The following is a 16583-nucleotide window of genomic DNA, read 5'->3' on the forward strand; positions in this document are numbered from 1 at the left end:
GGTGACCAGTGATGTAGTCTTTATCAAAAAATGCCTATAAGAGTAAGCGACACAAAAAGACCAAAAAAAAATAAAATAAAATAAAAATACGATGTGTACAATTATTAACTGTTATTGAACTTTTTACCACAGTGCTGTTAAATTCTTGTTTCTGATTGATCAGAAGTTGTGAAATAATTAACATAATGACAGTTTCTGTAATGGGTTTATATTAAACTTCTTAATTATAAGTCTTATTCTTATTTCTCTAGCAGCAGCTCATTTACAGGGACTTACATGGCAGATGCTCCTCATAATCTAAGCCTAAGCCTTTGAATCAGTCAGAACTGAAGCAGTCAATGGTCAGATTTTTTGTAATTTCTCTGTAACAAGCTGTGAATTATTTTATAGACGTTGCACAGCATTAAGTGTAAATATATAAACTGACATGGAGAATAACGCTCTGTAATAAATATAAATTCTAATCACTGGCAATTTGTGGTATAAGGGGAACAAAACACGTGCATACTGTTATAGTAAAATCCTTTTTTTTAATGTATCCTGCAGATTCAGTATTCTCAGTATTCTATACACAGTATACGTACAGTATATTCAGATTACATTATTCAAGTTCAAGACAACAGTCTAACTCTATAAATCACTGACATGTGATTTATAAAATATACAATATATGCCCAATCGTCTTCCCCAAACTGATCACACAGTTTTAATGATGCCACTGTGTGCTCTAGCACTACAAATTTCGTTCACTGGAACTAAGAGGAACACATACTATCCATCATGAGAATGCCCCTGTGCACAAAGGCAAGGTCCCTGAAGACATGCTTTACCATCGCTCGAGTGAACTCAAGTGGCCTGCAAAGAGCCTTTGTCACTGAATGGGCAAATCCCCATAACCACGTTCAAAAATCTAGTGAAAAGCTTTCCCAACAGATTAGAAAAAAGTGATATGTAAAAAAACACATATGGGTTTGATGGGCATGTCTCCCCAAACTTTTGTCCATATAGTGTATTTTAGTACCACACGCAAAAAAGGCTGTTGATATTAAAACAGGCACTTAAAGCCTTTTTCTGTATAACACACACAGACAAATGTGAAAATGAAAGTAAAATGTGTGCTTAATAAGGCTATATGTTAGCATTTATAGTAGGTGTGAGAAGAAGACTGGCACCTCCTGATAGCGTGCTATCCCTCCATTCACAGCAGCATCGATTGTGCCATTAAGAGACATGCTAAGCAGATTGACATTGTTGTGGTGATGCCGCTGCTGGTACTGGCTGATCAGAGAACGAAGCTCCTGGTTCTTATTCTCTACAACATATATGGCGTTCTCCAGGGGACTAACCTCCACCTGAAATATATGCACAGACAGACACACACACATACACACACACAATTTACTACAATTAAATACCTAACCACCTTGCCAATTTTAGGGTATATTATTACACAGATTTAATTTTACAGAATGAATATAATTCTCTGCTGTTGAATACTCTGTTAATGACTAAAATATTACTGAAATTGTGTAACATATTCCCGAGAGTAATATTTTCTACACTCACCACCTCCCTTCTCTCCACTTCAAACCAGCGTGAAATACCCGGCAAAGGACGGCACAAAACCAGAGTGGTTCTCTCTATCCACAAGCTCTGCAGTTCACACACAGTACTGTTTATTAGACCAGATTGTTTGTATCATTTTAAAAGGTAAAAGCTATCCAATGCATTTCTATATTTACCCTGAACTCATTTTCTCTGTCTTTGGGTCCCTTGTGTAAGGGCCGATCGTAGTAGAACCGTGAGACGTTGTTAATGCGATAGAAGCTCTTGATTCGTTCAGGCACCCTGTCCATCATCGGCCCATCAGAGAGTTCTGACACTGGCGTTACAGCGTAAATCTGAAGATCTAAATGAGTAAAATAAAACACTGATGCATAAAAGTAGCTTGTGTCCGTTTTGATATAAAAATGAAATATGCACTTATTACAAACATGAAACTTTTGTAAATGAAACTTATCAACATACATACAGTACTCAGTAACACATGATCACAATTTTTAACCAGAAAAGAACTCAGCCTGAGTACAGTACATTGTGCATCACTCTGTTGAATGCTGTCATCTGGCTGGTTTGGATGTTGGAGAACAAGAGCTTGGGGGAACTCAGTGAGCATCCTCTGCTGAAAGTCCTCTAGGCGCTCGTAATCATAGCCTCTACACACAAACTCCTTATTCTAACACATAGACACAGACAGATACCAATGCGAATGCACTGTTATCTTTAACTTTTTTTTTTTGAACATTTACATTTTTAAATGAATCATTTCCAGAAATGAACTCACACGCAAGAAAAAGGGAAACTTGCGTCCATAAAAGCCCATCCTAAAGAATTCAGGTTCCAGACGTTGCTGCTCGATGATGTTGTCGTAAAAACTAGCCTCCATTTTCTGGAACAGAAAAATGTACACTGTGCAAATACACCTAACAACACACAAAGTTCTGTAAACTATACTGGAAGAGCACATGCTCTATAAACTCTCACACTCACCCGTATCCAGCTCAGGCTGTGGTAATCGTATAACATCTCATATTGAAGGGCCAGTTCTCTGCACAAAGAAATCCCATACTCCCAACACTGCACACACACAGATAAATAAAATATAGCTTTGAGAATGAATAAGCCGCAGTTGCCAGTTAGTTGGGATCAGTTAGGTATAAACTTTAGTACATGAGCTTATTAAAATATGTATAATTAGTCTAGTCTCTGCATTTCAGAATAGAAATTCAAATGCAGGCCACATAGACGGATAGACATGGACACAGACAGAAAGATGGCAAAAACTGAAATTGGGCCTTGAGTTCCTCAACATGGCCATCGAATATGAACATTGTATGCAGAATATAGACCATACCTTGCCCTTGTTGAAGTAGTGCAGGATCTTTCTGCTGAGAGCTTCTTTGCGCTGCCACTGACTTTGAGCAGGGTATTGCAGGAGGTCTCGGAGGGGCTGCTCACACCACTGTAGCAGCTCCCAGTACAACAACAATGTGAAAGCAGCCTCTGTGGGTCACACAAATTATATGTTGACAAATGTTAGAAAATAAAAATAGAAAAGAAAAAAAGCGCTTTCTTATAATAATTCATAATAATAATTCATAATAATAATAATAATAATAATAATGTTCCTCTCTCCATACCTGTGTAGTTATGCACCTGCAGGTGGAGTTCACAGAGTTTATGAATGTAGCGGATGTACATGTCTTCTTTGGTTATCTCGCACTAAAATTTCCAAGAAACCCAAATCATGAGGAATAAAAAGCAGTTACAAAGGAATTTCAGGAAGAGACTGCTTGTACTTCAGCTCATAATTAAAGTAAGTAAATGATATATTAATTTATGAATCATAAGTCATAAGCTCAAAATTTTCAAAATAACAGCTCACTATGGATTAAGGGTAAATTTTGGAAGCACTATTACAAAAACAGCATCTGAAATCTGATTAGTCACACACAATCCTGTCTTCATCTACTATTTCCCTTGTAGTCTGAATGTACAGTATGTTGTAATCAAAGTACAGTCATTGTCTTGTTTGTCACACATTTGTATTAAATAATAATTCTATAAAATATTACTACATTAAAGCACTAAAATAAAAATTAAGATAGTGTTTTGAGGTGACACAGGTTTTTACCATGATGTTGGCTCCCAGCTTTTTACTCTCTGCTTCTTCTCCTCTCACACTGTCCCTATTGAGATAAAATCAGATCTTAACCTATTGTTACATTTACAGCATTTGGCAGATGCCCTTATGTAGAGCAACTTACAATCCTACCTAATTTTACACAAATAGCAGTTAAAGGTTAAGGGCCTTGCACAGGGGCCCAGCAGTGGCAGCTTGGTGGACCTGGGACTCGAACTCACAACAAGAAGTCCAACACCTTAACCACTCAGCTATCACCCCAATTTGGGTGATATTGTGGTGCATTATTCAACAAACACATGTGGCAATAAAATGTTTACCAAAGTCTCTATATTATTCATTAATCTTAGTGAAACTCATTACTTTATGAATCCTATTATCAAATGTCTCACGACAGAAGAGCAATGTTCATTTATTTAACACAAACTGTTTATAGCTAGCTGTGCTTTTTGGCTCTATTTGAAACTGCTGATGTTGACCTGATTAAAGAAAAGTCCTCTGATTCACAGACTTATGAGAAGTGTCTATAAGGGGCAGCTATACTTTCAGTACTTCAGCCACCACTGACACACCTGTAATCCAGAAGCCTCTCTATGAGGCGTGTGACCGAAGTGACGAAAGACACCCCTGTCTCTCTCCATGTCTCCTGCTCGATCTTCTCCAACAGACTGAGAGAGACAGTTAGAGAGAATACGATTTAGAAATAGAAACCCTAGTATTATACCATTATGTGTGTGTGGAGATTTCACAGGTAGTATGTTAAAGAGATCAGCACAATAAAATAATACCTTGGGTATGGTCCAAAGAGCTGGGTTCTATAGGAAAGATATATATATATATATATATATAAATCATTTTAATTCAGTCATAAAGAAAATGCAGCTATGCATGCCAAATTATTTATTTAAACAATATGAAATTCTGCATATTTAATTCAAATTCTTTCTTAAAGCGCAAGACTGATTTAGTTTACCCCTACATGTTAATTAATACAATAATTAACAAACATACTAACAGGTACTTAAGCTATTGTACAATTATTATTGTCTCATCCTAAGGAAAACTTAAAAATGTGTAGCAGTCTTAATCAAAAAAAAAATTCAAACAAAGAAAGGAAATGCAACCCACAGTAGAAATGCACTATTTCTATGTAACTGTTTAAATGCATCAAATTTGTGCTATTAACCATTTTAACTGCTTTGTACAAAAGGTCATATTGCCCTTGAGTCTTATTGCTTCCACTGAAGTATGTGTTTATATTTGGTTGATTTGGTCTAGCATGGATCATCAGGTTTCAGGCAAACTTGTGGAGTCCATGCGAACACACTTTCAAAGGAGGGCGAAAGGAGGGCATAGCAAGATTCTACCTTTCCTACATGATAATAAAATGTTTAGTGACAAATTTTGTATTCAATAAGAAACAAATGCAAATTGAAATTCTCATTCGTTTTCTCAGACCTTTGGACCCCACTAAATATAGTCTCTATACATAACAATGGTATGTGCGTTTAGGTATTTGTCAGGACTCACAATAATCCAAAAAGCTCTCTGTGGTTTTCCTCTCCTTTCCCATCCGCTATCATACTGTCTAACTTATCCATCAACTCAGCCTCCACCTACACATGCATGAACACAGACACGCATACAAAGAACAAGCATAAGCCTCTTTTATAAAAATGTAAAAATTTCATCTAATTCTGATTTATTTTACATAATTATTTACAGGTGAAATAAAGTGAGAAGGTTATTCGCTGTACAATCATGTTCATTAATGTATACAATTTGTCATTTGGTATCTGACCTGCTTAAAGTTGCCATTCTTACGCTGCTCCCAGTCCATCATGTCATGGAAAATAGGAACCATAACATTTCTGACCTCAGCTTGAGGAACCAGAGTTACTCCCAAGAATGGACCCATCATCCCAGGGGTAAAGTGAGGCTTATTATCTCCTGAAAATAAGAAAAGAGAGGGACTATGTAAACAAGGCTGCAATGTTGTCAACTAAATCTGATCAAAGTGTGGAATAGAAAAATGTTCTCACCTAGCTTCTGCCACATACTGTACAGCTCATATGCCATCTGCACTCTCAAATCTCCATATCTGTAGAACAAACAGCATTCACTGATAAAACACCTGGAACTCTACATAGTAAAAACTGTGTAGTTTATGTGCGTAAGAGTATGTGTGCATCCATATGTTTATACTTGTCCATTATTCGCTGCCTCTTGACTTGACTAAGTGACTCAAGCTGCAGACTGGGCTGACTAATAAATAGCACAGCCAAACTGAAGAAGGAGTTCCAAAGCTGAAAATGAAAACATAGAGACATGGTCTTCACAGTCGTCACACTTTATCAAGATGTATTTTACAAGAGAGAGCAAGAGAGAGAAAGAGCGAGAGAGAGAGAGAGAGAGAGAGAGAGAGAGAGAGAGGAATTTTCACAGGTGCCTCATCCAAATAGATTGTAGCATTTTAAAAATAACGTCTGCTCCCTTGACCAGGTTTTTTTTCTGGTATTATAAACAAAAAATCCTGCCTCTTGACCATAGCTTTTATACATTTATTACTATTACTTTATACAGTTATTATATTGTAAAATTTCATGTGCCATGGACCTTTAGAAAACTACTATTGGCATTACTGTAAGGTGCAAAGCAAGTTCTAGTTTCCACTCTATAGAAACCATGGGGTAGCGCTTTCACAAATCACTTGCTTAAAAAGTAGTGACCATATATACAGGGACTGTATATTATTTAATACATATACTCCAGTAACTACCTTAACTGTCTTATTGAGTGATAACTCATAGCACTCTAATCTCATTAAATTTGAAGAGTTTTGCTATTCAGTCACTGTCTCTGCGTGGTTCTTTGGCAATCTCTTCCCTAAATTCAGCTCAGAGGTAGGGGCATTATCATGGTTCAGGCTTTTTCTCAGAGTGAACTTGAAAATTCTAGCACAAATGCTTAAAACATGGAGTTCCTAAAATTGTAAAAGGTTGTCCGGTCTGGAAATATGAGAAGAACAAAAGACCTCAAAAGAAGTGTGGAATATAGCAATACTGTCTGCCCAGAAATCCATAGATAGAGCTCTATTGAATTTATCCTAATGAATTTTTATAGTTCAGTCATACAGTTTGTCCAGTTAAGTCTACTGAGTTGTTACAGATTTTTTAACAATAATTCCAAACATCATTGTACTCCCAGGTGTACAATGACATCACATCACATCACATCATGTAAATTAAATGTAAATTACTCTTACTAAGCAAGAAAAGTAGAAGAAAAAGGACAACTGTTATTGTTTATGTTATGTCCTTAATCTGATCACAATTTTAATTAACCTTAATTGTAATTTTATTGCATAGTGTCTGGTATATTATGCCAGACTTACCAATTAATAAGCACAACCTATTTTCAACATTAGGTTCTAGGCCTAGGAGGTAAATACCAGAAGAAAAAAAACAATACTAATTAAAGCCATAGCATCCCTTTCCTGAAAGATTTTGCATGTAGGCAAACAGTCTGCTGAATGTTTCCATGCTAATATATAAATCTTATTATATCCAGGATTGTGTTTTCTGTCTAAAACTTATATTATGTAGGCGTAACCTAACCACCATGCTGCACCTGTCTCATCATGATTTTGAATAATTGTTCAGAAGGATCCGTCCATCTGTCTTTGTCTCCTGGAGCTAGGTGTCATCTGACACCTAAAAATGAGTCTGTATAAACTCATGGAGTATCAAATTTCTATGTAAATCAATAAATGTTTGGTGCACCAAATATACTGAACATTCTCCTATCCTCTCTTCAACTCTGCAATTCTCTTCAATAGACAACAGCTCTTCTCTTAAGGCTGGGCATGAAGTTGCTGATAGACAGACATATCCAAGAGTCTAACATCATGAAGGTCAAATAATAGCTGGATCTAAGGTCTATTACTGTATCTGTGTCATAGGACAGAGTAATAAATTATGGTTTGAACCTGTTACTTTTTCTTGTGCATCTTAACATTTTGAAAGCAGAAAATGAGCTAAATAAACTATTAACTATAGTTTACTCACTATGTGACCTTAGCATTATAAGGTTCTGTCTGCCATTCCCTCTTCACCCACAAAGAACCTTAAAATACAAAGGTCACAACAAATTTCCTCTGTGGTCATATTGAAAAGCAACACTGTTCAAGAGGTAGTCACAATGTCATATTCTAAGTAATCAGGGGGAATCACTTTTAAAATTCTGATTGTTCAAGGCACCTGTCAAATGTTAGGATTATGTGATACATAGGACATAAGAGTTCAATAAAATAGACCAAATTACAAGTATTTCTACCATAGAATGCAGTGCCATGTTCTGGCAACTCACAACAGATGCCACCTCACTACAATTGTTTTTGCTGTGTTCCTAAATGGACAGTTTTCAAATCACACTTGACATGATTAAGTGTATTAACACTTGTTAAGTAGGATGTGCCTACTTGAAAATGCATGTCTAGAAGTAATTTAGACAAAAAACAAAAAAGACATTTTGAAAATGAACAAATTCTTCACCTTAAAATCAAAGTCGGCATCTGAGAAGTTCTTGTGGAGTGCAGGAGTCAGATATTGGGTTGTCATCACAATAATCCTATGAAAGAAATCACAAATACAGATGCTTGAAGTGAATCTGCAAACCTAAATCTAGGAGCCAATGAAAATCCCTTAAAAAGTAACAATGATAAAGCCCCATAAAAACAATCAGGCCTGATTCAGGCATTAATCAGAAAACTTAGCTCAGTTATCTACTATTTTTTGTGTCAATTTACATCCTTAATTTCTAGAATATATCACCAACATACATTACATAACATTCACTAAGTATATTAATTAAAACCAAACCATTTTCTTTACTGTTAGTGGTTGGTTACTATTTTCAGGTAAAGTGAAGCAACAGGACAAGATCAGTTCTGTTCTTAAACCCACCTGTATTGCTGCCTCTTAGTGCAAATGCAATGCCAAAACAGGTTACTTTGTACAGCTACTACCTAAACACAACTGACTGACACATGCATATAACTTTAAAATTTTTTTCTCTGTTTCTATACTTCTGAAAAGCTGCTTTGAGACAATGTCCATTGTTAAAAGCGCTATAAAAATAAATTGAATTAAATTGAATTGAATTGTGTTAGCTATCTGGTGGCTGAAATCTTCCCCTTTTCCCTTTGATGCCCCTCACTTTTGGTTTAAATGAACAGCAAGCAGAGCTGAGCTCTCACACACAATAACAATGTAATGCACTTTTATGCTGATTTTAAAAAGTGCTTTTATTACATAACTGTAAAATCTACTCCATTAATCAAAGCAACTGTGGACTGCTGTGTAAATACATTTAAGCATTAAAGCAAAATGTGTACCATTTATCTTTGCCAGAATATAATCACAAGATATTTTGATTACAAAACCACAAAATAAGAAAAACTAGTAAATCAGGATTGAAACTGATATATCAAAATGATTTAAATTACATTATTTCAAATGTATTATATAAACATATCAAACAAGCTGTACTGTTACTGCCACCCATAAAAAAAGCATACAGCCCCAAATCCAAAATGTATCCCAAAATCCAACATGAATCCCTACCTTCAGGCAAATACTATATTAGTGCAACTAAAGCAGTTATTATAAATTTAATGCACTTTGTCTCACAGAGACTAGGATAAGACATGCATTTGTAGCTTTAAATGAGATTTGCATCCTGAGTACATCTATAAATGCTGCCCTTGATTCATTTAAAGGAGTAGTCAATGCTGGGCTGCACTGTATGGTGATGCTATCCTTAAAATAAAAATAACTAGGGCTAAAAAGCAAGCACTGTAGAATAAATAATAATAGGCACATTTTATAACAGAGCACAACATTAGCGCAAGTACCTAAACAAACTTTTTTTCAAAGGTGCAGGTTCTTTATCTGCAGGATCACTGAGGAGTCGGGAACTAAAACTACATATAAGAAAATTTGCATTTATTATGTCGAACATATGCTTTACATGTTCACTCTTACAGCACAAGGATTTGCTACTGTATCATTTTTATTGCAGATTTTGCTCAACATTTTCTGTTGAACATATTTACACTGGAATAGCTAGTTTGTGTTCAGGACCCAGACACAGTCTAAATCTCTGTCTACTTGCCTGCTTACTCAGCTTTCTGCATTATGACTCACCTCCTGCTGCTCATTTGAATACACTAAAGACTTAAACTTTCAAAAATCCCTTTGCATAGGGCTATCCTTCCTACTGTAGTAAATAATTTCACTTCAATACTGTCAACTTTCTCCAAGCATCAGAGGCTTTTGACCATAGATTTTGGATAGGTCTTGACATGCTGTAGGCTACTAACTAGTGACTTTTCATAGTAATCTCATAATAAGGACTGAAGAGTTAGATGTACCTTTTGTATTACTCCATGATTCCCTTTCCTTCATACAATTTTTCAAACATAACTAACAACACAAATGGCACACTGTCAACATTTACACTTTACTTTTTTGTGGATATTTATTACACTTAACCCCAATTATTTGTAATAAAAAAAAGATCTTGGCAGTATTTTTAAACTAACTCAAACTGGCACCCTTGAATTTAACCTTGTCTTGTCTTCTGTTACTTTGCTGAAAATCATCTGTGGGGGAAGATAATCCCTGCCCTAGTAGGGCTTAATGCAGTTCCTATTTTTGTCCACTAGGTGCAATAGGAACAGCAACAGCAACTCTGTCCCTCCTCCATTCACATCCAAGTCTGACTGGGTCCCAGATATGAGCAACAGAACATTTGCCTGTATTTTTTAACTTTTTAAAATTACTGATGAAACAAAAGTGGTGGTAGTGGTTTAAACAAAGTTGTTAAATAGCTGATATAAACAGTTGGGCTCTGCCACACCTGCCCCATGGACAAGCCACAGCCTATGAGCTGCTGTTCTCATCATTAAGACTTCGCTGTGCTTATCCCACAACTCCCACATTATGCCAACACTGAACATTTGACTTTGCAGAAATGTTTCTTATAATGATCACAGTTCCACTATATGGTGTCAAAAGAAGAGGATGGGTTTCTTCATGTCATCTCATGGAGTTTTCCATGTCAATTTTCTAAACTGGCTTGCTCATTAGAGATCTAGATCTACATCCACATTTCTGCAAAGCTGCTTTTTGACAATGTCTATTCTTAAAAGTACTATAGAAGAGACACCAAGTTGAACTGAGTTTAATGAAAACACAGACTATGCACATCTCCAGGATTAGGGCTTCTCAACCCTCTCCTGTCAATCAGACTGTAAATGAGACACACAACAGCAGCCATAGCTAAATTACAGGTAATAACACTTTATGTAAGTTATGGCTGCAGTTATACCTGAATGTTCACAAGGAGTTCCAAAGGTGCAAATGTTAAGTTTTCAAGCATACATTTCTTACTATTTTAGCTGGCAAATATTCAGCAATGCACATATCCGAACAGAACACATAGGATGCAAACTTATTAATGGTGTTATAGTACATTTGAAATTGCTAGAAATACTGCCAAACTCCTGCCTGGGAAACAGAATTATAAAGGCTTAATTCCATTTCAAGAGCATTGTATCATTATATCAGTCTTTCTACCTTCTTTGTAAATGGGCACATGCTTACAGGTTGGGTATTGTGGACAGTAGTTAATCGGTCAGCACAAGCGGTAATTCGCAGGAATGATCGTACTTGGATTTGGACTGCAGCTAACGTGCCTATTATAAAATAGTATAATATAATATAAAAATAATTCTGTACAATTTGTCTGGTACTTCATTGTAACTTCAGCTTAAAGTGTTTTTTACAGTGCTCTTCTTATTAGGTCTAGGTATAAGAGTAAATGTCTTGATTTATACTATTGTTGCCCCATTAAAGTGGACTTTTAAAATAAGTGGCTTTATAAGTATTGAACCTGGTAAATAATAAATACTCACTGGCTGGTGAGAAGTCGCATAGCACTCCAGTCTCGTGGAAACACTCCAAGCTTCATCAGATTTCGAAAAACACAGAAGATCTTTAGTAGAAACTCCTGTCATAATGAGAGAGAGATCCCATTAGATATATATCCTTCCATTACATATGAATTGGCGCAGTATCGTTTTGGAATTTAAAATAGATTTATTTCTTTGTTAGTTGCAGTTTCTAGAGAATATTGTGACAGTGGATCCATGCCTACATTCTGGCTACACTATTTTTCCAACATGAGCTTGTGTCTTTGCTAACGCTGATGTATTTTTTTTTCACCTTCAGTTCATCTTTGCTGTGGAAGTTGTTGAGGAGGTGGTGGAAATGCAGCTCAGACATCATTTTCAATAGGGACAGGAGACAGGACACATACTCGCCCTATAGGAACACCAAACAAATATACACAGTCATCAAACACATCTTGTCCCTGCAGGAAAAGCACACAAGGAGAAATCAATCCCATGCAGTCCCTACAGGAATTGAGCACTGAATGGTGCCTGCAAAGATGTGCCAAATATGCTAAAATCTTTCTCAGATGTTTCCCTTCCTTTCGAAAACGCCAGTGTAAAAATCCTGCCTGAAGATTACAAATTTTTATCAATATCTTATGATTAAGATTCCATTGTTTTTGTCAGAAAGCGGAGACAGCAGTACAGATTGCAGCACCGACCTACAAACAGAAGTTTAGCGTTTTCAGATTAATTTCAGGTTTTATGAACAGCATCTTTTTCTTTCTTTTCAGTTAACCAATTCTGGCAATATAGAGAAACATCTTAACAAGTCTTATTTTTGAAAACAAACTTTGTGGATTCTATACAACTCTCTACTTCAGAACATAATCTGAGAAAGACAATGTCTTCCTACAAAAAACAGAAAAATAAACGAGGCTTCAAATGACAACTTTTATTCTGGTTTGAATCTCATTAACTAGAAATATAACCTATATTTATGGGAATAGACAAACAAAATTCTCTGACATGCTTGTGAAACCACTTGATGGCAGTTTTGATATTTACCAATACCAGTGACTTATGAAAACTTGTCAGATAATCTCTGTAAAACATATTTGTGATTATAACTGATTTTAAATATAATACGATGGCAACTATTGGTTTTTCAGATTCGTTGAGCCAAGCACATAATTTTTCCAGTTTACCTATTTGGAAAAATAGATACTTATTATCTGAACAGAACAGAAGATTTGAATTATGATAAAAAGCCCCTGAACAGTCATCAAAAAGCAGTGAACAAAAGAAGCAAAAGCTATTGAGCAGAGCGCACCGTTATCTCAGCTGTGCACTGAGGACATCGCTGGTTTCTGCTGTTTTCCACTGCCTGGCTCTTGCTCATGATGGATAAGAGTGTTTGCAGGAGTACATCTAATAAGCTCTCCACCATCATCTCCACCTCATCCTGCACACACAAAGACTCCTACAAAAACAAAAAGAAACAGCAGTGGGAAAAAACAAATAACTCATAACACAGTAAATATGTGGTAGTGCATATTATAATGGGTAAGAGTCTTTAACAAAACATGTGTTAATTGCAAAATGTGGAAATGTACCTGAGCACTAGTGTTAAGGATAGAGAAGATGCTGCTCAGGATTTTGGCACACAGCAGCAGCTCTCTCTGCTGTCTTAAATGTAGGTGAATGTGATGTAGAACTACAGGAAGCAAAATACTCCGAGATTCTAGGAGGAAAAGATGTTATATATGAGATATTTATTGTATATGTAGTGCAGTAATTGAGTTATTATTTAGGAAATAAAATTTGTAAAGGTCCATTAATTCATCATTCATTATTCCTTTCAGATGTCCTGGTAGGTACTGCAGTGGCAAGAGACTGTGAATATTGGTCCAGACTTCTCTATCTGAGCTTTACATTCCAGCAATCCCTGGGACGATCCCAAGCTAACTGGGTGATATAACAGTTATAACTTTGAGTGTTCAACAATTAAGGTTCTGCTTTACTGATAAGATCAGATGGCTGGTTGGTCCAAGACCTAGCACTGCCAAGCTGCCAATGTTGGGACCTTGAGCAAGATTCTTATCTCTATTTGATCCAGGGCTATATCATGGCTGACCATACACTTTATTGCCCTTACTTCTAACAAACTGGGATAAGCAAAGAAAGGAAATTTCAATGTGCTGTAAAGTATATATGACAAATAATGGCTTCCAGTGGTCCCAAGAGATTTCAACAACTGTCAAGGCACACAGTCATAAAACCTCTCCAAATCCACACAGCACTGTAGCCTTGCCAGAATGTTTCTAACTACCATAATCTCAGACTCTAAAACATCAGTGATTTCTGGCAAGGCCTCCTGCATAGGCATATACACTGGATAGAAGATGTTCTTCAAAGTTACATCACTCAACAATATCCTCAACAGAGGTCAACACTCCCCCATACTAGCTACATCAGAGCTTGTGCATGGTCTCATCTCACCCTCCTGAGGCATGAAACAGCTTGCCAGAACATCTTTGGGGCCACTTGAAAGTCTTTTTTATTGGCCTGTTTCCTCCCCTGCCTGCGCTTTTGCTGCAGCCCTTCTAGCTCTCCTACACTGGCTCTCCTACACTTAATTGAATGTTATTCAAAAACCATTACTCCTTGATGCAATCAACTTGATGCCACTCTTACATCCTGCCATGACAAATTATGATAAGCCCGCAATCTCAACAGACAAATGTCCTACCTGGGAAGTAGAAAAGCCTGCTGTCCACAGTACGTGAAATTGACTGGAGCTTAACCACATCCATGGACTGGCCAATATCCACAGTGCTGGGCATGCTCGCTAGTGTCCCTCTCACCAGCTCAGCCACCTCCTGCACCGTGAACATCTGCAGCAGCTCGTCAAATATGTCTGGAAAACTAGTCAGTAATGTGGCCTGAACAGGGTAAGAGGAAAAATGGTAACATGCAAAGTGTCATTTGGGAACATGAACTGCATTTTCTTGACATTCATTATGAATAAATTCAATAACTAAAATTTCCTTGTTTTAAATATTAATAATATTCATGTGTTCTTCTGTCTTCTATCCCATCATGATGCTGAAACCCTGTTTTGAACTCAAGCATATATTACAGATATATGCATTACCTGTGTACAGACAAGTGTCTCAGCATTTCGTCCATCCAGGCTCAGCAGAAAACGGATGGACTGGAAGAGTTCATGAATGCTGGCTCTAAACTGCTCCTCTTCCATGCCGCATGTAGCCCGTGAGTACAGAGACCGAGACTGAACAATAAACTTGAACAGGTATTCCAGTGCCTGAAACCACACACACATTTCTGAATATAGATGTGTTTGGCTAAAATGTGTTTGGAAGTGTAGGTTGCAAAATGTAAGTGTTTTTTTTTTTTTTTTAACTTTTTTTCTTCAACAAATATGGGCTTACTACATGTCTTAAATTGAACTTTCAACAAAGGACAAATGCAAGACATTGGACAATGCTGTAGTAGTGGACAAAAGAGCAAGCCTAGCAGGTTGTGTTTGAACCCTCAACAAAAAGTCACTGGCCAAACTTTTGTCTAAGCTATAGAGTTCTGTTTCTTACAACACAATAAAAATATTATCTGAGTCTGGCTTTACCACTTAGAAACAATGAAGCTGGCTCTGGACTGCAATCAATACAAACAGATTGACTACAATCTAAAATTACTATGACAGCTTTAGGAATCCAACTGCTACAAACAGTTTTGCACTCAAATCTCCATCAGTGAACAGTTGATAACTTCAAGAAAATTCTTGAAGTTAAAACTAGAATGAATTTCCTAGTTGCATAATTGCATTGTCACCAAAATGAGAATAGGTTCCCTTTTGAGTCTGGTTCTTCTCAATGTTTCTTTCTCACATCGTCCTAGAGTTTATTTTCTGTAAGGCTATTTTCATTCTCTTGCGAGGTGACCAGGAGAGATATATGACAATTTTACTTGGTCATGTTTCCTGAATTGTGAAAAGATCATCTGTTAATCTGTCTAGCAAAAAGATATTCTACCAACCACATGATTACACCTTAGCCAGGATCTGTAGAGCACCAGGTGGTGGGGTTTGGAAGCATGTGCTATAAATACAACATCAATATGACCAATGTATCCCACCACTGTAAGGTGCATTCAGATTAAATATGACTACAAACTCAATTAAGATGCTGTTTGTGTTGGTGTGACCAGGACACTTTCATGGTTGTGCATCAGTTTCCTTAATTACAAGAACAAGTGCCTAAGACTTGAATAAGACAGCCTTAAAAAAAACCCTTAAAAACAGACAATGCAAAAATTGTGAAAAGTGAAGGGAGTTTCATCTTCTTGCAGTTTTACTTGAATCATGCCTGGAAGACTTTCTTTTTTTAATTTTTTAGCCATACAATTGAGAGGACAACAAACACCTTCTGGTTGTTCTTCTATTCAACAATCAGGACCACCTTTATCAGTCTAAAGGATGAATCATCCAGCTGATAATAGAAAAAGATTCTTATTAGACAGAAGCTCCAAAAGTCACATTTCCCTTGGCCACAGTATGCGCATACTGTATCCAGGAAGAGAGCAGTGTTCGCCCCCACTAAGGCTAAATTAAGGCAAGCCAACTAGAACTTCTGCCTACTCTTCCTGGTCATGAACACAAACATGAGTCTGGCTTATCTGTGAAGGCAGACGTATTTACTGACACCCTATTAACTGGCACCCTAGAAAAAACGTTAGATTTTTTTTTTAAACTGCATCTAATCAACGTAATGACTGTTTCTATATATATTCAGTACATCCTGCAGTCATGAAGCCCACATCAGGCAGCCATACTGACTTTCCGGTCATGACCCAAATGAAGCTGTAAAGCTTGTTAAATTATTTCTCACTCACAGTCCTCTA

At 36.7% G+C, this 16583-nt stretch overlaps 1 protein-coding gene across 1 annotated transcript in view; it reads right to left on the bottom strand.

Annotated features, from left to right (window-relative positions):
* Nucleotides 1-16583, bottom strand: part of LOC131353491 (dedicator of cytokinesis protein 3-like) — a 62535-nt gene that overhangs the window by 6111 nt on the left and 39841 nt on the right. The window contains exons 23-45 of the mRNA XM_058390573.1: nucleotides 14818-14988; nucleotides 14413-14605; nucleotides 13277-13404; nucleotides 12994-13143; nucleotides 11992-12090; nucleotides 11682-11776; nucleotides 8257-8332; nucleotides 5909-6009; nucleotides 5746-5804; nucleotides 5505-5653; nucleotides 5234-5319; nucleotides 4492-4518; nucleotides 4276-4371; nucleotides 3695-3749; nucleotides 3201-3282; nucleotides 2915-3063; nucleotides 2551-2637; nucleotides 2345-2449; nucleotides 2095-2236; nucleotides 1743-1909; nucleotides 1567-1653; nucleotides 1173-1352; nucleotides 1-34 (exon numbers count right to left, since the gene is read on the bottom strand). The exon at nucleotides 1-34 is cut by the window's left edge and continues 50 nt beyond it. Of these exons, the coding sequence (XP_058246556.1) occupies nucleotides 1-34; nucleotides 1173-1352; nucleotides 1567-1653; nucleotides 1743-1909; nucleotides 2095-2236; nucleotides 2345-2449; nucleotides 2551-2637; nucleotides 2915-3063; nucleotides 3201-3282; nucleotides 3695-3749; nucleotides 4276-4371; nucleotides 4492-4518; nucleotides 5234-5319; nucleotides 5505-5653; nucleotides 5746-5804; nucleotides 5909-6009; nucleotides 8257-8332; nucleotides 11682-11776; nucleotides 11992-12090; nucleotides 12994-13143; nucleotides 13277-13404; nucleotides 14413-14605; nucleotides 14818-14988 (2518 nt within the window). The remainder of the gene's footprint in view (nucleotides 35-1172; nucleotides 1353-1566; nucleotides 1654-1742; nucleotides 1910-2094; nucleotides 2237-2344; nucleotides 2450-2550; nucleotides 2638-2914; nucleotides 3064-3200; nucleotides 3283-3694; nucleotides 3750-4275; nucleotides 4372-4491; nucleotides 4519-5233; nucleotides 5320-5504; nucleotides 5654-5745; nucleotides 5805-5908; nucleotides 6010-8256; nucleotides 8333-11681; nucleotides 11777-11991; nucleotides 12091-12993; nucleotides 13144-13276; nucleotides 13405-14412; nucleotides 14606-14817; nucleotides 14989-16583) is intronic.

This window comes from Hemibagrus wyckioides, linkage group LG05, assembly GCF_019097595.1.
Source record: "Hemibagrus wyckioides isolate EC202008001 linkage group LG05, SWU_Hwy_1.0, whole genome shotgun sequence".
In the NCBI taxonomy this organism is placed as follows: domain Eukaryota; kingdom Metazoa; phylum Chordata; class Actinopteri; order Siluriformes; family Bagridae; genus Hemibagrus; species Hemibagrus wyckioides.